The sequence below is a fragment of the Sciurus vulgaris genome (genome assembly GCF_902686455.1).
Source record: "Sciurus vulgaris genome assembly, chromosome: 1".
NCBI lineage: Eukaryota > Metazoa > Chordata > Mammalia > Rodentia > Sciuridae > Sciurus > Sciurus vulgaris.
Window position 1 is genome coordinate 73,897,404 of NC_136461.1, and position 22,550 is coordinate 73,919,953.

Genomic DNA, 22,550 nt, shown 5'->3' on the forward strand with positions numbered 1-22,550 from the left:
AAAATTTTTAGGGAAACCATCAGCTTTAGGGAAAAAGCACCTGATTCTCTCTGGAACTAGCTGGGAGAACATATTCAGGGAGTTAATCACAACCTCTCCTTTACCGCTTCCTGTGTCCCTTCTTTCTTCTCTACCATCTCCCTTCTACCAACTTTTAATTTAAGGATTAAAAATTACTTCAAGTGCCCTGAAAGGCATACAAGTACAAATATTCTTAGTTACATAAGGAATTTATCCAGGGAGATTTAGGCAGTTCTTTATATTAATAGTGATATGAAAAATAATTATTTTATTTCCACATTTTTATTGGTACATTATGTATGTACAAATTGGTGGGATTTATTGATACATATTTGTACCTGCACAGGATATAACAATATAATTTGACCAATGACACTCCCCAGTATTTCCCCCCTCCTTCTCTACCTCCTACCTCTTTGTCCCTTTCCTCTACTGATCTCCCCTTGATTTTTAGGAGATCCACACCCACCTTTGTTTTCCTTTCTCCTGTCTAACTTCCACATATGAGAGAAAACATATGATCCTTACCCTTCTGAGTTCAACTTATTTCACTTAACACGATGGTCTCTAGTTCCATCCATTTTTCTGCAAATGCCATAATTTCATTTTTCTTTATGGCTGAATAAAACTCCATTGTGTAATATATGCCACATTTTATTTATCCATTAATGGGCACCTTGACTGGTTCCGTAGTTTGGCTATTGTGAATTGTGCTGCTTATAAACATGGGTATGCATGAATCACTGTAGCAAGATGACTTTAATTCTTTAAGATAAATACCAAGAAGTGGGATAGCTGGGTCATATGATAATTCCATGCCTAATCTTTTGAGTAGCCTCCTTAGTGATTGTACTAATGTATCGTCCTGCCGACATTGTAAAAGTGTTACTTTTTCTCCATATCCCTTCCAGAATTTATTATTATTTGTGTTCTTGATGACTGCCATTCTGACTGGTGTGAGATGAAATCACAGTGATTTGCATTTCCCTAGTTGAACATCTTTTCATGTATTCATTGGCTATTTGTATTTCTTCTTTTGAGAAGTGTTTGTTTTTCATTTGCCCATTTATTATTTGGGCAAATTTTTGGCATAAATTTTTGGAGCTTTTTTGTTGTTTTGGAAATTTTTTGGTGTAAAGTTTTTGGAGTTCTTTTTACATTCTAGATATTAATCCTCTATCAAAAGAGTAGTTAGCAAAGATTTTCTCTCATTCTGTAGGTTTCTCTTCACATTCCTTATTGTTTCCTTTGCTATGCAGAAGATTTTTAGTTTGATGCTGTCCCATTTCTTAATTCTAGGCATTAGGAGTCCTACTGAGAAAGTCATTGCCTGTGCCTAAGAACTGGAGTATTGACCCTATGTTTTCTTCTAGGAGTTACATAGTTTCTGGTCTAATTGCAAGGTCTTAGATTCATTTTGAGTTGATTTTTTTGTGCAGGGTGGGAGATAAGAGTCTAGTTTCATTCTACATGTGGATAACCATTTTTTTTTCAGCACCATTTGTTTAAAAGGCTGTATTTTCTCCAATGTAGGTTTTGGTATCTTTGTCAAGAATCAGATGACTGTATCCATGTGGGTATGTCTCTTGTACCATTGTTCTAGGTATTTTTATGCCAGTCTCATGCAGTTCTTGTTACTATAGCTCTCTAGTATAATTTGAAGTCAGGTATTCTGATGCTTCCAGCATTGCTTTCTTGACTTAAAATTGCTTTGGCTATTCTGGGTCTTTAATTCTTTCAAATAAATTCTAGGACAATCTTTTCAAGTTCTGTGAAGAATATCATTGGTATTTTGATGGGGGTTGCATTTAATCTGTATATTGCTTTTGACAGTATGGCCATTTTAGCAATGTTCTTATCCATGAACATGGGAGGTCTTTCATTTTCTTGTGTCTTAAATTTCTTTCTTCAGTATTCTATATTTTTCATTGTAGAGGTCTTTTACCTCCTTGGATAGATTTATTCCTAGGTATATTTTTATTTTGAAGTTATTGTGAATAGAATTATTTTCCTAATTTCTTTCTCAGTAGATTTGTTGTTGTTATATAGGAAAGCTATTGATTTTTGTTTGTTGATTTTGTAACCTGCGATTTTGCCAAATTTGTTTATTAGCTCTAGCAGTCTTTTGTTGGAGTTCTTTTTGGACCTTCTAGGAATAGGATCATATTGTTTGCAAATAATGATAATTTAATTTCTTCCTTTCCTAAACTTATTTTTTTTATTTCATTATCTTGCCTAATTGCTCTGGTTAGAATTTCTAATACTATATTAAATAGGAGTAGTGAGAGTGTACATCCTTGTTTTGTCCCAGATTTTAAAGGAAATTCTTTCAATTTTTCTGCATTTACTGTGAGGTTGGCTTTGAGTTTCTCATGTATAGTCTTTATGATGTTGCATTAGGTTTCTTCTATCTCTAGTTTCTTCAGTTTTTTCATGAATGAGTGCTGAATTTTGCCAAAGACCTTCTCCTAATCTATTGAGATTACTAAGTGATTTTTGTCCTTAATTCTGTAATGTGATGAATTACATTTATTGATTTGTGCGTATTAATTATCCTTGCATCTCTGGAATAAAATCAACTTGGTTGTGGTATACAATCTTCTTAATATGTTGTTAAACATGATTTGCTAATATTTTATTAAGTACTTTTGTATCTAAGTTCATTGGGGATATTGATCTGCAGTTTTCTTTCTTTGATGTGTCCTTACCTGGTTTTGGTATGAGTGTGATACTGGCTTCATAAAATGAACTTGGAAGTTGAATAATAATTCTTACTTTAACTTCCAGAGAGTTTTTTTCAGTCTGCATATTTGCCTTTGATTGTTAACTAAAGTCTTCTATCATTTTAAGATTGTTAATGTTCTATTAACTCATTATTAATAATTTTAATAACTTTAGTTAAAAATACTTCATACCTTTCTTCATAACCAACTTCTTGTAAAATTAACTTGATTAATTATCCATATTAATGCTAAATATATAGATCAGCAAATTTACACAAAATAAGATGCTATATTACCAGTCAATTGGCTTTAGCGGGGAGCCCTTCTTAGCTTCCAGTATCCTGCATAAAATTATGGTTTCCTTTTGGAATAGAGGATAAAATAAGTTGTGAGACTCTTTCAATAACAGTATGACCTAAGTGTTTAAAATTTGATGCAACCTGGTTCACTAGGCCCATCCTCAGCCTGCCTCACGGGGCATTCCCAAACCTATTTGGAAACTTTTAGGAGAGGCCAGATACTGTGCAGATGCTCTTTGACTTATGATGGGGATTTTGTCCCAGTAATACTGTCTTAAGTTGAAAATGCATGTCCTACAACTGACCTATTAATGCAGTTCACTACAGTATTTGTTGTTTATCCTCGTGAATTTAGGGGAACTGGGAAATGTGGCTTGCAGTCACAGCCCAGCATTGCAAGAGAATGTCTAACCCCAAAGAAGATCAAAATTCAAAGTATGGTTTCTACCAAATGTGTGCCCTTTTCTCACCGGTGAAAAATAAAAAAAAATCTAATCTTACCATCATAAATTTAAAAAAAAAAAACCTTCTGTATTTTAAATTAGCTAGAGTTAAATTTGATGCACAGCAGATTTGGGTATCTCTGCCTGGAGTTTATGTAAGTTTCTTAGTTTCCCTTGCTAAAAAGTAGCCATACTGATAATATGGAAATACTACCAAAGTAGATGATCTGAAAAATGCAAACAAATGGAAAAATAAGCATTTTGCAACTAATGATTACTTTCTAAATTACTAGAATTCCAGATACTTAGGTTTTTAAATTTAATGTTAATAATATAAAGTCACTAAGAAAGGAATCAGTTTATTCTTCCTTGTTATACTAGGTCTCCTTTTTTAGTCTCCCAAATGCTAAGGATATAAATACCAAAGAAAGGGACAAGAACAACCCTTATTGTCTGTATCACATACTGCATATATTTTCATTTGATCCTTGCATAATAACTGGCACCATTTTGGAGATAAAATATCAAGGTGCAAAAAGGTTCAGTTCCTCAAATAACCTCAAACTTATATTGAGCTTTTATTTTATGTCAGACACTGGGCCAAGTTTTGAGGAAGTAAAACTTAATGAGACCTGTTTCCTCCTTAGATGGGATTATAGCACAATAAATGCACTATAATGTTAAAGGGGACTTACTGAGGTTTCTACATTTTCCTGTAAGGCCACAAAGGGTTAAATGGAAATTCCCAGAAAATTAAAAAATATTTAGGAATTAATCTTCTGGCTGAAAATGAAGGTGGAGTTTACAATGCAGAAGATAGAGAAGGAACTTCTTGAGAAAGTACCATGAACAAAGGCATATAGGGTATAAAAGTCTGGCACATTTAGAAACTAATAGGCTATAGTGGGAAAAATTAGAGACTTAGTACACATAGTCGAGTGAGAATGGAGAGTGAAGCAAAAATCTAAATCACAGAGATTGCTATTTGCTATGTGAAGGAGTTCAGTTGATTGTTGTGTGAGCAACAATGAACCACAATGGGTATTAAATACAGGAGTAAGAGGGAAGAGTCCTCAGGCCACTGTAGGTGGACCAACTGGAGAGAAAACAAATGGAAAAGTCGGATAGGAGATTGCAGTATTTTGAGGGAGGAATAGTGAGGGTTTGATGTTGGAGATCCACAGGAAAATAAGATGAGCCAGAGAAATAGTGAAATGTATTGATCTTGGTTATCTTGTTGGGGGGAAAAGGTAGGAAAACTCCCAGTTTCCTGATTTGAGTAACTGGGTGCATTAGTGGTGACATTAAGTTAGGAAACATATAAGGAAGAGCAATAGTGTTGGAGAAAAGTGACAAGGTAATTTATGAACACATGGAGTTTGAGAAGCTAGTGGAACATCCAAGGGGATTTTAGAGCTGAAATATTGGGTGTTGAAGGTTGGGATACAGGGTGCTGGTATGTGAGGAAGTGGAGTGTGGTGGTATAAGGTTGGAGAGATAAGATGGAACCAGGAGATATAGCAGATTTGAGGAGTAAAATGGAAGCAACTCAGAGCAGGTAAGTGAAAGCTGAGGAGCACTTAGGGTCCAGTGAGGTGGAAGACACAGTTTGAAATAGGAACTCAGAATTACAGCTGTGATTTTCCCTAGCAGTGCTCTACCGTTAAGTGTGGGATGGAGCCAGGTTAGCAGGGCAGGCTGAGGAGAAAGGCAGGGGACTTAAATATCTTAACAAGTACTTCACTGTTGTCTATATCATTTTACTGACAATTTCAGGTGGTTGAATTCTGTACAGAACAAAACCACAATGCAGAAGCTCCAAACCTGCAAAACCAAAAATGCAATCTCCGAAGCACATGGGAAGTGATCCGCGAATCTGAGGACTTTAAGAAAACCACTCCAATGACAACACAGCCACCCAACCCCACTTTCTCACTGCTGCAGATTGGAGAAAGAATTGTGTGTTTGGTCCTTGATAAGTCTGGAAGCATGTCGGTATGGTCACCAAGTCTTGGTTTTGTTGCTGGTGATAGAGAAGGGTACAACGTGATATAGACCATAACTTGGAACTGACTGGGATGAATACACTGTCAGGGTCAGAACAATTACAACAACAGCACAGCCACCAGAAATGCCCACCTACACTGCACAGTGATTTGGCATCAACTGTCTCATTTGCCGAATTAACTTGTTTTCAATCTATGAGAAAAAATCTGATGAATCATAACATAAGTGTTAACATTTTTTTTTTTGTTTCACTGACAATACGTAGGTCTATAGTTCTATAAAGTCCTATATAGAACTTACTTAGAACTATTATTAAAGCATTGTACTTTAATGATTGTGTAATCTAGATTTACCTTTTGGAATTTTAACCCCTCAAATTATATCCAAAGATGTTGCTAAATATCAATGGAAAATTATCCAGTATGGCATACCTCAGGTTATCTCCTCATCATTTACTGTGCATTGAGCCAGTCACTTCCAAATACCCTGTAGCCCATTGCTGTTAGTCTTTTCCTTTAAACCAACCTGACTGTTCTTCTTTTTGTCCACTCAGAATGATAACCGCCTTAACCGGATGAATCAAGCAGGGAAGCTTTTCCTGCTGCAGACGGTGGAACAGGGTTCCTGGGTTGGAATGGTGATGTTTGACAGTGTTGCCTATGTACAGAGTGAACTCAGACAGATAAACAGTGGCACCGACAGGGATGCTCTCACTAGAAGCTTACCCACAGTATCTGCAGGAGGGACATCCATCTGCTCTGGGCTTCGATCAGCATTTACTGTGAGACATGTTCCATGTTGCCAATATTTGCAATTTTTGTTCCTAAGAGATTTCCATACATTCCTCATATCTAATTGATTTTCGACAACTAAGGACAAAGCAATGGTTCAAATGATACGAAGAAAAAGGCCTCCAAAGCTGTTGTTAATTAATCCATTCATACTTTTGTCTTTCTGCATGTATACCTCACACAAAATATTCTGGTGTGCTTTCTACATGCCAGACGTTTTGCTGGCACTAAGAATACTATGAAGGCCAAACAGATAGCGAATCTCCTAGCAATCTTTTTGGGGGAAGGTGTATTAACCATATAGTAACATGCATTAATGTATACTCATAAACTGTAAATAGTGCTGTGAAGGAAAGGTACGCAAGGATCTTAAAAAGTTATCTTCTATGAGGTAAAAAAAAAAAAGCTACAAATATGTTGAAACTCCAAGGCAAATGAACTCTCCAAACTTTAGGGGACATTGGACAACCTTTTGGGAAAGAAAATGATTTGTCAAATCAGGAGTCTTAGGAACTGTAATTACGATTGTATCGGGGTCACAGCTAAAGATCTCGTCTGACCATCTGACCACATCATCCCTCACTTACATAACAAGGTCTTCCCATTTTCAATGAAATTAGGTAAAACTTCCTGAGATCTTTCATGATAAAGCTCCAACCTACCTTTCCAGGCTTAAGCATCAGGGACTTTCTTCCTGGTATCCTTTATTTAAGCAAATTGAATCAGCTCACTTCAAAGCATCCACAGGTTTGCCAGGTTAACTCCTCACCTAAAGTACTTCCACTTCCCTTCCTTGCCTCTCAGTTACATTCATTCTTCAAAGAATAGATACCACCTCTTCTTGACATCTTTCCTGATCCTCTCAACTGTCTAGGAATCTCCTATTTCCAAATCGTAGAACTCTTAAAAAAAAAAAAAATCTCTTAAGACTTCTAGGTTCTTCTGTCTTATAGCTAATCATGTGTTTCAATCAAGCAAAACTTCTTTAGGAATAGGAGTTATCATTTTACCTCCCAGGTTTCTGGCACAATGTCAGAATGTTCTTAGTAAATAAATTTGAGTTAATTGATGTACTAACAACACCTAATGTACTAAATACCCTATATTTATTGGGGGTTATTTAGCTACATACAACAAAGAACAGGAGGCTGAACAAGGTGGGCTGGGTTAAGGTCACATAACCTCACAGAACCTTGGCAGGTCTGCCCTTTGCCTGCTCATTGGGCACAATACATATATTTGATGTATATTGTAGCTGTTCCAGCTCTCTGAGTGGCAAAAGAAATGTGTAGTTTCCAGCTCACATAGTTTGATGTGTACACTGAACTCAACCATTTTCTCAATGTTGTCTGTCCCTCTAGTTCTTTTATTCCACTCTGAAGGTCAGTTCCTTACAAGTTCTTTCAATCACATATTTAGCAGCAAACTCCTCCTCCAGACCAGGCATATGGATACCATATACATCTGGTTCTGTTGCCTTTGTCACCCACCCAAGCTCTGATTAAAGGAGCAAGTGAGGGAAGAGCACTAACCAATGAAATCAGTGTAAGCTGCGCTAAACTCCTGCTATGTGAAACCCTGGGGAGATGATTCATGCCAGATGGTGTGGTAGTGATGAGAGAATTTTCCATTCAGTTGAGTGAGAGAGTGTGAAATGCAGCTGGAGTCTAAAATGCTCCTCCTCCCCAGTGGAGTCTGAACATGGGCTGGAGGAGCTTGTGTGACTTCAGGGTGATGAGGTGAAGGATCTTGGATCCTGCACAGTCCTCCAGATCTCTGCTGGTCCCCACTGCAGGACCCTGGTCAGGCCTGTCATGGGCTCCTTACAGTGGGACCTGTGTGGTTATAGGACTTTGTTTTGTTCTAGGCTTCACCAGGGCTCAGCGGTCCTCCTCAGCTGACTCAGCCTCACCCTGGCTCTCACCACTGGAGCAGAGCCCTGAGCACCCCATGTCCTCCATCCAACATCCTGCATTCCTCAGCCCCTATGGCGGGATTGCTTGTTCTCATGTGCTGATTCAACTCAGCTGCCTTCTGCTTTCCACATGTGAGATGTGGGACACATAGCAAATATGGGGAGGGAGACAAGGAATCCAAATTGGGCCATATTTTTAGCTTCTCAGGTCCTGCAGCTTGATCAGACCAAGGCCATGACAACAGCTGGCAGGTTCTGGGCTCTGAGTCCTTTACATGCCACTGCCACAGTTCTGCTCTTTTCCCATGTCATCAAGCTGCCTTCTGTGGTGGTCTCCCCTCAGAGTTCAAATAAGGAGTGGGCACAAACTTCCTCTGCCCTTAACTTCCCTTCCAGCCTATTTACAACACTTTCCCATTCCGAGATCTGTCCAGAGAAGGAGGTTGCCATGCCTAGGTTTGATTGCTTGTTTCCCCCTATTCTGGTTCTCTCCCTCACTCATTCTCATTTAGGGGAAGAGTGGATTCTTGCCTTCCTGTTCTTAAATGGGTCACAAATTCTTTATCTAATTTTCCTCCCATGATAGTCTTATTCAACCTTAGCATGGGTATTTTTTCTCTCTCTCCCTCTCTCTTATATATATGTATATATGAAATACATATATATGATATACATATATAATATGTATATCATATATCTCTATATATATATTCATATATATGAAATCTGAGTCTATCAGGGATATTGGAAACATAGGTGTCATAGAAGAACTTGGAATTGGGAATTCATAGGAACAAACTGTTTTGCTTTAGTAAGAAGGACTACTAAATATTTTAATTACTCCTGTGATACGGGTGACCAATCAGAACGAACACAAGCCATAAATGATATTGTATGACTGATGAATATCATACAAGCTAAAAATCTTCCCTGTGTCCAATATCCCCAGATATAACCCCCACTTATGAGATATTTTCTGAAGGTGTCTTTGATCTTTTGGAAGCCTGTCAAAGACCAGGCAAAGAAAAAAAAAAAAAAAAAAAAAACCACCTTTGGAGCATCCCCAGCACGGTGCACCCCTAGAACTCCCCTGCATCCCACAGCACTTCTCTCTCTGTGAGTTGCTGCTCTGAAATTGTATCATTGCAAAACAGGCAGATTCATGGACACTCCCAGTCGGTTTTGTTTATTCCCTCTGGAATTTCCCTCCTTGTTCCACGTAAGTGCAGTTTTCATGGACACTCTGGTCACCCAAAGTCTGCTAACGCATGCCCTGAAATATGTCCTCAGGTGATCAGGAAGAAATACCCTACAGATGGAGCTGAAATCGTGCTGCTGACTGACAGGGAGGACAACAGTATAAGCAGCTGCTTTAATGAAGTGAAGCAAAGTGGAGCCATCATCCATACAGTCGCCCTGGGGCTCTCTGCAGCTAAAGAACTAGAGGAGCTGTCCAAAATGACAGGTGAGGGATGACCTTCTGAGGCCCATTGGACTGTGAGCTCCAGTGAACTGGGGAGACGGCGAAAGGTGGGATGAGGCGTGATGTGGGTTATCTTCTTGGCCAGCTAGCTGCTCTTCCTTCAAATGGTCATTAGAGCTGACTCCAGCCCTGTATTTTAGAGCCTTGGTTCTAGGATTAGAGAAGTCTGGAGAAGATGGGACCAGCACAGCACCCAAGTAAGGACTCAGGAGTCTCTTCCCAGGCATCTTACAAAAGTTAATAGAAATCTACCAGTGTAACCAGAAATCACTCACTTCAAGTTGGCAGCTGGCCAAGAGATCCAGGGGAGACAGGTGACAAGCCACCAACTACATACTACCGTGATACAAGTGCTATATTAGCAAAAGAAAGCGTGACAAGGCACACAAATTAGAAGAATTTAACTTAACCTGAAAAAGTAGGGCCTGAGAAGGAAGGAAAACAGCAGGGGAAAGGCAAAGAGTCTGGTGAACAGTAAAGAAGGTCACTCTGAAAATGTAGCAGACAATGCAATTTCTCCATGAAACATTAACATATTGTATATCTTACTCTCATATGCAAACAGATGGTTCAAATAAACCCCATAAATCCCTGGCTTCTTTAGCTGAGTAGGTGGGCACAATTTTTTTCTTTTTATTTTACTTAGTGATAGTATTAGGGATATAAATTATTACACTAACCTTCCTTCTGGGGCAATTAAAATGATGGACCATTCGAGCCTCATACTAGCTGTCCTGGGCTGGGTCTCCTAGAAGCAGAGCCTGGGACAGGGATCTGGGCGGATGTGATTTGTAGAGGGACAACTCTCAGGAGAAACAAAGTGAGGAAACAAGACAGAGGGACAAGTTGCTTAGTACAGATGCAGACTTAGAACCTAGCTGAAGGCTGACCTCTCACAGGGCTCCGGATCAGGAACTACATCACCGACTAGGTCCCACCTGGAAGCAAGAGGGCTGCCTTTTGTGTTGCTGTGCCCATCAGCCACTGACTGTGAACTATCAGGCAGAACTACGGGGAGAGACTTTCTTTTCTAATGAGGACATTAGGTAAAGTGGTTCTCTGGTAAAGGAGGCAACCACAGCTGTTACTAGTGAACACCTAGAACAACAGAGAGAGATGCGTTCTCCTAGATCAGGAAATATGTGTGGGACATCAAAAGCATTTCCAATATATTTTCCTTAACTTTGGGTGTCATTTAAATAGTTTAAAAGTAATTTCACAACTTATCTTAGTTACACTCTTCCTCAATAGCCCAAGACTGATAGGTCTAGAGTTTAATCATATTTTTCTATATATCTTACTTTTCTGAAACTGTCCCTTTGTACCCTGTTATTTATTGCTGTTGCCACATATGCTTCTTTCCTGATTTTGATAAAAACTCTAACGTCAAGTTTGTTAGAATTATTTCTCAAATAAAATCTAGTCAGTCAACTTGATGTAAGGCTTAATTAATGCTCTCATGTGAAAGTATGTGCCCTTTAAAATGCAGATTTTATGATATTAATATTGGCCTCCCCAAGCTTCATAGGGTTTTTTTGTTTTGTTTTGGTTTGGTTTTGGTACTAGGGATTGAACTCAGGGGCACTCGACCACTGAGCCACATCCCCAGCCCTATTTTGCATTTTATTTAGAGACAAGGTCTCACTGAGTTGCTTAGCACCTCATTTTTACTGAGGCTAGCTTTGAACTTGAGATCCTCCTGCTTCAACCTTCCAGGCTGCTGGGATCACAGGCATGAGCCACCACACCCAAATTTCATGGCTGAATTGCAGATAGTTGAGGTAGCCACATGACAGAGATGTTGCTGAAGCTATTATTTACTAAGGTTAAAAATTTAGTATCAACTTCTGAGTTAATCTGGGCATATATTTGATGTTGATCTATTTTTACTTAACAATACAATGGAATATTTATTTGAGGTAGTCTACTATTTGAACCACAGCTAAAATATTATAAAAACTTGCTTTCTGGGAAATAACTTCTGATAATGTAATTGCATTTTAGGAGGTTTACAGATGTTTGCTTCAGATCAAGTTCAGAACAATGGCCTCATGGATGCTTTCGGGGCCCTTTCATCAGGAAATGGAGCTCTCTCTCAGCGCTCCATCCAGGTTGGACTTCTTTCTCTTTTGTTTTTCATTTTTATACAAAACTTCAATGGTTAAAATTTTTAAGTTCTATAATTTTCAATTAGTGAATTAAAATTAAAATATAAGGTTTAGCCTGGTATTAGACATTATTCCTAAATAGGCAATTAGTGTCTACTTGTTTGGAAACAAAACTAAGTGACTCCCTCATAGAGACCAGCAACATAAAATGTAAAGGGTCCAGGAATTATTTTTTTAAACATTTGCTAACAAACACAGCAATAAAATTGGCTGAGAATTTTCTTCAGAGTAGATCATCTCAATTATGAATTTTCTGGGACAAGCGTCCAGGGGATTACTTGTTCTATTTTTCCACTACCTCAAATCCCTCATATTTGCCAGAATTTTCATATAATGGAGAGAAAGCACTTTGCACTGTGGAAATCCTATGCTGTCCATACAGACACCTGAACCTTAACCTGGGTCTGCCATTAACTCTGACCATGGGCAAAGAACCTGTGCCTCTTTAGGTATAAACCAGAAAACCTCCATGGGCCCAGCTGCTTCTAAAATTTCAAGAAAACGAAATTATCTTTCAAAAGTCTTGGGACTATTTTTTAAAAGGACAAAGTATTTTAAAGTGCTCTTTTCTAGAAGTTATAGAAATTACATGAATCTTTAAACTAGAAAAAGTAAACAATCAGCACACACCCTGGTGTGAATTATAACTTTTATAAAGTTTGGGTAAAGATAAGGAAATACTATAATATCAAAGCCTAAATCAACAGCTTTCAAAACAACAGGCTTTCAGGTCTACCAATGTAGCATTTATTGCATCTAGGAAGACAGTAATTATACCTATCCAGGTTAACCTAGGCCAGAGTTCAGAAAATTAAATGCAAGGGCTTGGTTTGTAAAAGAAAGCAATGCATCTTAGAAAAGTAATTAAGCCAATGAAAGGATAAGCACGCAGTTTCCATGAATTATTGTTTTTTATTTAAGAAACCTAACAGAGAAAGAGAAATGAACAGGACTCATTTATCAACCTGCCATAAGAACACATCTAAGAGCCCTTTACATCCAGTATCATTCAGAGTCTACTGAAAAACTAGAAAACCTGACCCCATGACCAGCCATTCTGTCTTCTAAAAGGTGTCCCCACAGGGAGATTAATACCTAAGAGACAATCCCCCAATCACATTTTGTACAGAAGCCTTGTTAATCCTTCCTCACTTAAATCCCTGACTCTGTGGCCCTCTGTTCTATTTCAAATCCACCTTGTCTTTACAGGGACTACAGTGATGCTTAGCCGAGCAATTAGTTATTTGTAATTCAAATGATCTATACATGAATAAGAAATATGTCACAGTCCTCTTAAGGGTTTAGAGTCTAGTAGAAGAGAGGAGTTAAATGCACTGGTGACTATGAGGTAGAGTACAATGTGATGAACATCAAATGACTGATAGAAATAATCCTGTGGGAGTGCATAGGAAAGAAAGATGATGCACATCCAGTAAGTGAGATGGACATTGGAGAGAGCTTCATGGAGAGGAGTGCAAAAACTTCAAGGGAAAGCAGAGAATATGATAAAGTCATAGACTCAGAGATTTGTAAGGATCCTTTGGGGAGGGAAATAGTCTTGTCTGGGTGGGGGAAAAGAAAATTATGGAAGCGAAGGCTAGAAAGATAATTTAGAACTGGATCATTATAATCCTAAACAGCAAAGCGAGGACTCGGGCATCACCAAAGACTTTTTAATGGGTACTTGGGAGTGCGGACAGAGTGAGAAAGTTCCTGAGATGAGATCTGTATTCTCCAGAAAGTAAAAGTTGTTTCTTTTAACAGCTGGAGAGTAAGGGATTAACCCTTCAGAATAATCAGTGGATGAATGGCACGGTGATTGTGGACAGCACAGTGGGAAACGACACTTTATTTCTTGTCACCTGGACAACACAGCCTCCCCAAATCCTTCTCTGGGATCCTAGTGGAAAGATACAAAATGGCTTTTTAGTGGATGCACTTACCAAGATGGCCTACCTTCAAGTCCCAGGCACTGCCAAGGTACAGTGAAAATTCTCTATCCAGTGAAAATCACTTAGCCTGCCAGTAGGTTAAGAGAAAGGAAATTGGTGACATTTTGCCCAGATGTTGAATGGAGAACATTCAAATTACACAGCAGTCAAGATGAAAAATAATTGTTGGAGCTCTGAGATCATGACAACTTTCTTCTACCTCAGAAACCCATTCCTTGAAAAACCAAGGCAATGATAAATGAGGACACAGCTTTCAGGTCTCATTTTCCCCAAATGGGATTTTCTTGATAATAGGAAACATGTAATGAGCTCAGACACACTGCAGGTTGTCTTGGCTGACAGTATCTCAGATGCCCACATCTTCTCAGACGTGCTTGTATTAGAAAGGTTTTTCCTATAGGTGACACTCAAGCCATGTCTTTGGCACCCACGTTGCTCACTGGAAATGTCTGCATCTGTTTTTGTCAGGTTGGCACTTGGAAATACAGTCTGCAAGCAAGCTCACAAACTCTGACTCTGACTGTCACCTCCCGTGCATCAAGTGCTACCCTGCCTCCAATTACAGTGACCTCCAGAGTGAACCAGGACACGGGCAAATTCCCCAATCCCATGAGAGTTTATGCAAATATTCGCCAAGGAGCCTCACCAATTCTTAGGGCCAGTGTCACAGCCCTGATTGAATCAGCAAATGGGAAAACAGTTACCTTGGAATTATTGGACAATGGAGCAGGTAACCACCCAAGAAATTAGAAAATATGTTTTTCTATTTCCAAGAAACAAGATATATATAGATATATATTCATTCTTATCTTCATCACACACATTTTAGATATTAGTATCATCCCTACATTACAGGTGAAGACACAGAGATTATCACATTTAGAGAGCAGCAGAGATGGATTTCAGTGTCGTTCTCTGTGATTCCTGTATCTATGCAGGTTGTGTGTTAGCTTGCCCCCAAAGTGAAATTGCCCTGACACTGTATTTATGAAATCTATGAGAGAGAGAAAGAGAGAGAGAGAGAGAGAGAGAGAGAGAGAGAGAGAGAGAGAGAGAGAATATTCTATATTTTTTTTCAGAAGAAACATGTCTGCTTACTGTGATGAAACTATTCTTATTAGAATGAATTCTGCAAATGAATTTCCCACCTAAATTTACCCTGGGGAGAAGTCATGAGTTTTATTAAGTAATTATTTAGCAATTTTAACTCACACATTATGTCTAGTAACTCAGTTTGGTTCAGCAGCAATTCAATTTGGTTTGACGCATACTGAATAACTACCTTGTGCTATGTTGGGTATAACAGAGACACAGGATATGACCTATGATTTCAAAAAGAGAGAAAAATTCAGGGACAGAAGGTATACACATATAAAACCATATAGACACACGTAAACACATGTACTCATGTGTGTACATGCAAACACACAGTGGTAAAAGAAGTAGGTCTCATCATCTGCGTACAAATCTTAAGATCTCTTGCTGAATTTCCCTCTGCTTTGAAAACTTTTAACCCACATGTGAACTGAAAATATACAAATTCTCAGTTACCCTTTAGGATGTTCATTAATTTCTCTGTTTCCCTGTCAAGGTGCTGATGCTACTAAGAATGACGGTGTCTACTCAAGGTACTTTACAGCTTATGATGCAAATGGAAGATATAGTGTAAAAATATGGGCCCTGGGAGGAATTAATGCCGCCAGAGCAATCCCCCAGCAGAATGGAGCCATGTACATACCTGGCTGGATTGAGAATGGTAGGTAATCTGCAGTAGCTTGGGTAAAAGACTTGGGTAAAAGGCTTGGGTAAATGCTTGGGGTCAAGAGGAAACCATTAAGTCTGTGAGGTAGAATAATGCCAGACTAATTCAGGGTTTCTCAGCCTTGGCGTGATTGACATCTAGGGCCAGATAATCCTTTGGTGGGCATTGTCTTGTGCACTGTATGGTATTGAGCAGCATCCCTGGCCTCCACCCACTAGATGTCAGTAACAATCAGGACAATAATCATTGTCCTCCAAGGGGACAAAATAGCCCCAGGTTGAAAACCCACTAGATATAACAACTTTTGACTGTTTTAGTTCAAATTTCAGCTCTCTACCAAATAAAGTATAAATTTCCTTGTGCTTCACTTTCCTCTGTTGTAAAACAGATAATAATTTAACTGCCTCAGAGAATGGTAATGGGGAATAAATAAGGAAATAAATCTAATGTGCCAATGCTGGCAACTAGTAAGTGTTTGTAAGTGCTTTATTATTTTTTAAGATAAAATTTTAAAAACATTTTGTATTAAAACTCTTTCAATTGACATTAGCATTTCCACAAAATAAAGAATAATAGTTTAGGCCTTGTTATCTGCATCAGTATCATGACCATTAGCCCACTGTCTCCCTCTCCTCCTCTCTCTTCCTGCTCATATCAGTATCGTGGAGAAGAGTAGGTAAACCTGACACCAGGCAGCACACTGGGAAAATCATGTCCATGAAATAGACAGTCACACACTACTCTGGGTCACACATACTTTCCCCAAAGAAGTGTGGAGATGGGGGACCAAGACTGAGTTGAATGGTTTCCAGTACTTGCTTTCCATCCATCACCACTGAGTTCTGGGCAGTCCTTTTCCTGACACATATGTGGAGGAAGGAGAACTGCTTCTCCAAGACTCTTCCCCTCATCTTCTTTTAGTGGGTGTGTGCACAGTGAAGTGGGTCCCGGAATATGTGATGTTCTTTCAGCAAAGTGTTCATAGGGAAAATATGCTTTAAAAGACACCATTGCTTCCAAGGTTCTTTCATAGATTTCTGCCTATTTTATTCTTGTTTTCCCTTTTCTTTGAGTTAGGGAAAGAAGACAGGATGGCACGCATTTAGTGGCTATTTCTAGCCTTATCACAGTGTTTCACATCAGTATATTTCATTCTCCCGAGTGTCCCTTTCACAGATGGGGAAACAGAGGCTAGAGAGGTTATGGCCCAAATAACTAACAGTGATAGTGCTGGTGAGGCCCTGGGAAGCAATCTTCTTCCCTCTATCTCTTAAGAAGTCTTAATACCAAGAGCAAGTCTCTATTGGTGAATCAAATACTTACCTGAATCTGCCAAAGCATTTACTTCATCTTTGCTGAAGACTCAGCTAATGGCTATGAAGATAAATCTGTCTTTACAGGTAAAATTTTTGAGGACTAAAGAAGTGCAGTTCGTGAGAAAGTAAATTCTGAGTAATGGCATGTTAAGATATAGGAATATTTGTATTGAAAAGAGAGCTTGAGAACCCCATTGACGGAGCAGATAGATATTTTTTGAATTCCAGGATTACTTTTATACAACAAAAATGTGAAAGAACAAGGTTTCCATGCATTCATTGAGAAAATTAGGAGCCTTTCAAATCATAAAATTTGGAATTCCTAATATAAAACATTTCATGAAATACTGTATCAAATAAGAAAGATAAAATACAAATATGGAGAAAGTAAAAGGAAATGCATAGAATAAACAATCTAGGCAATTCTTGAAGGCCTGAATGACCCATTACCATATAAATGGGAAAGATCATGAAGTTTACAGTATGCCTATGTTAGAGATGCACTGAGGTTTAAAACAGAGTTATTTAAACTGACCTTAGACAAGGATAAGATCAGGATAGACAAGAAATGGAAAATAGAGACAGTTTCAGGACTAATGTTACTAAAATAAATTCTAAAAGATTACTGTACTACATATCGAGTATCTGTGAAATAAAGAAATGTGATTTTCTCTTTGCTTTGTTCCCTCTTAAGCAACCTAATTTGGGGTATCCTTACCACACACTTAAAGTGAATTTTGTGTATGAGAGGAAAGAAGGGTAAAGGAAGAGTAGGAAGAGGATGATCCTGTAAGAAAAGAGAGGGAGATAACAGCCATTTAGTGATGCTGCTTTCCATAATATAAGTAATTTTTTAAATACAGGTGAAATAAAATGGAATACACCACAACCTGAAATTAGTAACAATACTCTTCAAGATAAGCAAGTGTGTTTCAGCAGAACATCTTCTGGAGGTTCATTTGTGGCCTCTAATGTCCCAAGTGCTCCCATCCCTGACCTCTTCCCACCTTGTCAAATCATTGACCTGAAGGCAGAAATTCAAGAGGGCAATCTCATTAACCTGACATGGACGGCTCCTGGGGATGATTATGATCAGGGACAAGGTAAGCTGAACATGAGGTGGATCCTGTACCAGACAAACTTAGGTGTGGAAAGAGGTGATTCAGGCAAGTGTATTGGAATGCAGAAGGCAGGGCAGAAGATTAGAGAATTTCGAATGTCCTCTGAACTAAAAGATAAAGATTTTTCAATGAGAAGTTTCAATTTTTGAAAAGCTGAGTTTAGTCATTACTCAGTCTTTTAATAATGATTTTGAATCTAGAAAGAAGTGGTGCTTTTATGAATAAATGGGAGTGTGTTTTAATTCATTTTCAGGAAGTTTTCCAGCTAAAAAGGACATACAATTGCAGTTATTCTAGCAGAGTCGCCAAGTTTTGTTGTCTTTTGAAGTTTGCCAAAAAATGCCCATGACAAATTATCTAAATATAAAAGTTTTCACTCAAGAAAGGAAAACTTTTTTTTTGTCCTGAAAAGTTGCCACACCATCTCTTAGGAAACCCCGTTTTCAGTAGTGATTCCTGGAGAAGGACTGGTATGAGAGCATAAATATCTATGGAGTAGAACTGTCCTTTGGAAGAAATTCCCAGTTCTACCCAACTTTGCCTCTCAGAGTGTGAGCTGTGGACTGAGACATGGGTACCAAATGGTCACCTGTTACAAATGTAGAGCCTCAGGCTCAGCCCCAGACCTAGTGAACCAGAATCTGCATTTTAAGATCCCTGAGTGATTTGTATGCACATTAACATTTGAGAATCACTGGTATCAAAAACCCCACTATAAATGCTAAAACAATAAGCAATAATTAAACAACCTCTTCTCTCAGCCAAGCCCCTACACCCAGAAATGCTGACCAAGATTTTAAGTCATGACCAATACAATTTTATATTTATCACTTTGTCAAGATACACAAAAAAGAATGTAAAAGGAGTATCAACCCATTGATTCATTTATTCATGGAACTTTTTGGGATAATGATATAATTTCTAGATTTAAGAACTACAAGTCACATCCTCTTTCCTTTTTTCTTTTTAGCTCACAAGTATATCATTCGAATAAGTACAAGTATTCTTGACCTCAGAGACAATTTTAGTGTTTCAGTTCAAGTGAACACTACTGATCTCATCCCTAAGGAGGCCAACTCAGAGGAAGTCTTTGTGTTCGAACCGGAAAATATCACTTTTGAAAATGGCACGGATCTCTTCATTGCTATTCAGGCTGTTGATAAGGCTAATCTGAAATCAGAAATATCCAACATTGCACGAGTATCTTTGTTTATTCCTCCTCAACAGCCATCTGAAGACACTTCCACTCCTTATCCTAATACTACTACCAATAGCACCATTTGTGGCATTCACATTTTAAAAATTATGTGGAAGTGGATAGGGGAATTGCAAATGACCTTAGCTGTGCACTGAATTTTCATGAGATAAATAAAATAAATCATCCATTCTTTTGATCCAAAAATATTCTAAAATGTATTTTAGACTTCCTATGGGGGCAATGTAATAAAATGCTGTACACTGGGATAGTTTCTATGTACAAAAACTATCCATTTATATTCAAAAGTTTAATCATTGATTAGTCTTTTAAAAACTACTGTTTTGAATATAAGAAGTGATGCTTGTCTCAATAAATGAAAATATGTTTTAATTCATTTTCAGGGAATACAATTGCAATTAATCTAATTGAGTTGCAAATCTTAAAGTGTTTCTTTTGAAGGGTGCCAAAAATACCCAAGCCAAATGATCTAAATATAAAAGTCATGACTTGTTACTTAGGAGCCTTGGACTAGCTTCACCAGGAATGTGTTTTCTATTTACTAGATTTGAGCAAGGACGATGCACTTAGGAAAGGGATTGCATTGTGGAAGGAAATAACAGCATGATGATGATTCCACAGGCACAGAAATGTATGTGTGTGCGGGAAATTACAAATCAATGGTGCCTAAAGCCACAGGGGTGGGACATGAGGTGGGAAAGACAGACTGAGGCCAGGTATGAAGGGAAAGTGATTGAGAAGTAAATGTTTATTGTGTACTTTGAATCAAGTGCTCTATTAAAACATGTATATGCATTCACTATTTGATGTAACTCAGTTCATTCACAGAATGTCCATGGACTGACAACCACATTCCAGGTCTATGCAAGGTCCTAAAAGTACAAGATAAATAAGAGTTGTCCTTCTTCCTCAAAGCAACAAAGACCTTTTGGGATTTATTTCTGAAATCAGGAGGCAGACATGATTAGAGTTGTGCATGAAAGGGGGGCTATGAGAACCCCACAAAGAGCTCTTTTCCCAGAACTGTGGAAGAAGCCAGAGGCATGAAAGGCAAAGAAGAAGAAAACAATGCAAATATAGACCTAGCAGTATGGCAGTCCAAGGGCCAAGATTTTTCACAAGAGAAAAAGAGTTTCAAGTTCTCAGTACATTAGCATATTAATTTCAAGATGTAGGTGATTATCTTTATGATTAAAAACAAACTATCCAGGCTATTGCTTCTACAAAGAGGCAAAATTAATTAATTAACTAACCTTCCTCATATTAAAATAGGATTTAAGGAACCTTAGAGATATGCACAGTAGACACAACAGCAACAAAAAACTTTAAGTGGAATGAAGTATATATATAATAAAAACTGAAGCCTGGTGCGGTGGTACATGCCTGTGATCCCAGCAGCTGGGGAGGTTGAGGCAGGAGGATCACGAGTTCAAAGCCAGCCTCAGCAAAAGCAAGGTGCTAAGCAACTCAGTGAGACCCTGTCTCTAAATAAAATACAACACAGGGCTGAGGACATGGCTCAGTGGTCGAGTGCCCCTCAGTTTAATCCCTGGTACCAGCCCCACAAAAGAAACTAAAGAATCAGCATTCCAATGCATAAAATAATTTTCTGTACAATGGCTATAATCAGGTCACATGTATCATTTTAAGTTTCAAAAGGGCAGGACAAAGGAGACATATATAGTATCAATATTAATAGAATCTATAATTAAAAGCAAATCACATACTAGTCCTAAGACTCATGAGAAATTTTATGCCTGAATTCTCAATAATTTAGAGCACTGTGATGTCAATGGTTACAGTCTCAGCAATATTCATATGTCTATAATAATCATAACAGCAAGTTTAATATAGCACTAATCACAACATTGTTCATAATAAGCAGTGGAGGGATACTTCAGCATTGCAGAACTAATTCTGCAATATAGTAATATTTGGTGATATGGAGGGGTCATCTTGCTTCTTTTCCATCTCTTGGTTTTCTTTTCTTACTTTATACTGATAGCCAAACATCATGAAATTGGAACACTACGTCCTCCTGTGGATACCATGTGTGTACTAGGCATTAAAATCATGGGTTCTTACAATGTGTGTTTTATAGCACCTACTCATGGTGCACTATTAATTGCTTGTTTTTATGCCTCTGGCTATAAGCCCCTCCAGAGCAGAAAACACACCTAGTTTGTCTACCCATTATATCCTTGGCATCAACATAGAGCTTGGGGTACAGTGCGGGTACTTAAAATATTTGTCAAATAGATAATTGAACCAATATGCTTAATGTGAAGCTAGTTGTTTTCAAGGTACATGTAAAAAGAGGGTAAACAGATGTGAAAGATGAGCCAAGGAATGACTTGAAGTGATGCAGCAAGGCAGATAGGGATTACACAGAGAACTGGAAAGAGACAATCACCTGAGAAATCTGGTAATTGAGTGATATCAACACCAGCAAGACTGAGGAAGAGAGAGAGTGCACTACGTTTTCTAACTTATGCTTTAAAAACTGTCTGACACATGATTTCGATAGATTTCATTTGTTGCCAAATAATTCTATATGGTTTCAAACTTTTGAAGATACACCAAAATCTTTCCAAAGAAATTAGTTTTTTAAGCACATGTGAAGAGAAGACAAAGCAACAAAACAGAGTTCAAGAAGGCTCAGAGAAAAATTTCACGTAAATTATAAGATAGAATAGTCCTGGCAAGAACTAAATAATGAGGAGAGAAAAGTTTTCACATTCTAAATCCTAAGCAATGCATAATTGTTGTAATTGAGTAAAATCTATGTAACTCAATTGCTGGAACCCAACTGCCAAAAGGAAAACATGTTAAATGGTCTTCCTATTTTAATTGTCATTTGCAATAAATCTTTTTCCTAAATTTCAAAAGGAATTACAAATCCATAAGGGACAGAGGATTCTAACATATAAGGAGATGTAGAATGGATAGCACAATTCAAACTGCAGAGGGCACACCAAATCCATGCAGGATTCAGGTAGGCACAGGAAGTCACTGATCCTAAGTGGAGCGTGTGGCAGTGGTAGAAGTGTTGGTGAGATCCAGGCAACCAGTCCATTTACAGAGCAAGGCCTCAGTATCTGAGGGTTGGAAAGCAAAATACTACCCTACCACCATTCACCCCACTGACTAGACAGGAGGAGGAAGAGGAGAGCAGAGTTTCAAGGTCTTGTCCAAGAAGAGATTGGTGTGATATTATTGTTACTATTATTTGTTCTTTTATCTGATAATGATAATAGTCATAATTACTGGGATTTTACTAATGCTTCACATCCTTATATCAAGGTCCTCCTCTAATATTTGAGGGTCCTGGAG

General features: G+C 38.2%; 1 protein-coding gene across 1 annotated transcript in view; it reads left to right on the plus strand.

The window, feature by feature from the left end:
- Positions 1 to 19,354, plus strand: part of LOC306660889 (calcium-activated chloride channel regulator 1-like) — a gene marked incomplete at both ends in the record, with an annotated part of 31,589 nt that extends 12,235 nt beyond the window's left edge. Inside the window, 9 exons of the mRNA XM_079139589.1 lie at positions 5,263 to 5,481; positions 6,047 to 6,274; positions 9,490 to 9,664; positions 11,687 to 11,793; positions 13,615 to 13,830; positions 14,271 to 14,532; positions 15,394 to 15,558; positions 17,744 to 17,983; positions 18,972 to 19,354. Coding sequence (XP_078995715.1) covers positions 5,263 to 5,481; positions 6,047 to 6,274; positions 9,490 to 9,664; positions 11,687 to 11,793; positions 13,615 to 13,830; positions 14,271 to 14,532; positions 15,394 to 15,558; positions 17,744 to 17,983; positions 18,972 to 19,354 — 1,995 coding nt within the window. The remainder of the gene's footprint in view (positions 1 to 5,262; positions 5,482 to 6,046; positions 6,275 to 9,489; positions 9,665 to 11,686; positions 11,794 to 13,614; positions 13,831 to 14,270; positions 14,533 to 15,393; positions 15,559 to 17,743; positions 17,984 to 18,971) is intronic.
- Between the last annotated feature and the right edge of the window lie 3,196 nt (positions 19,355 to 22,550).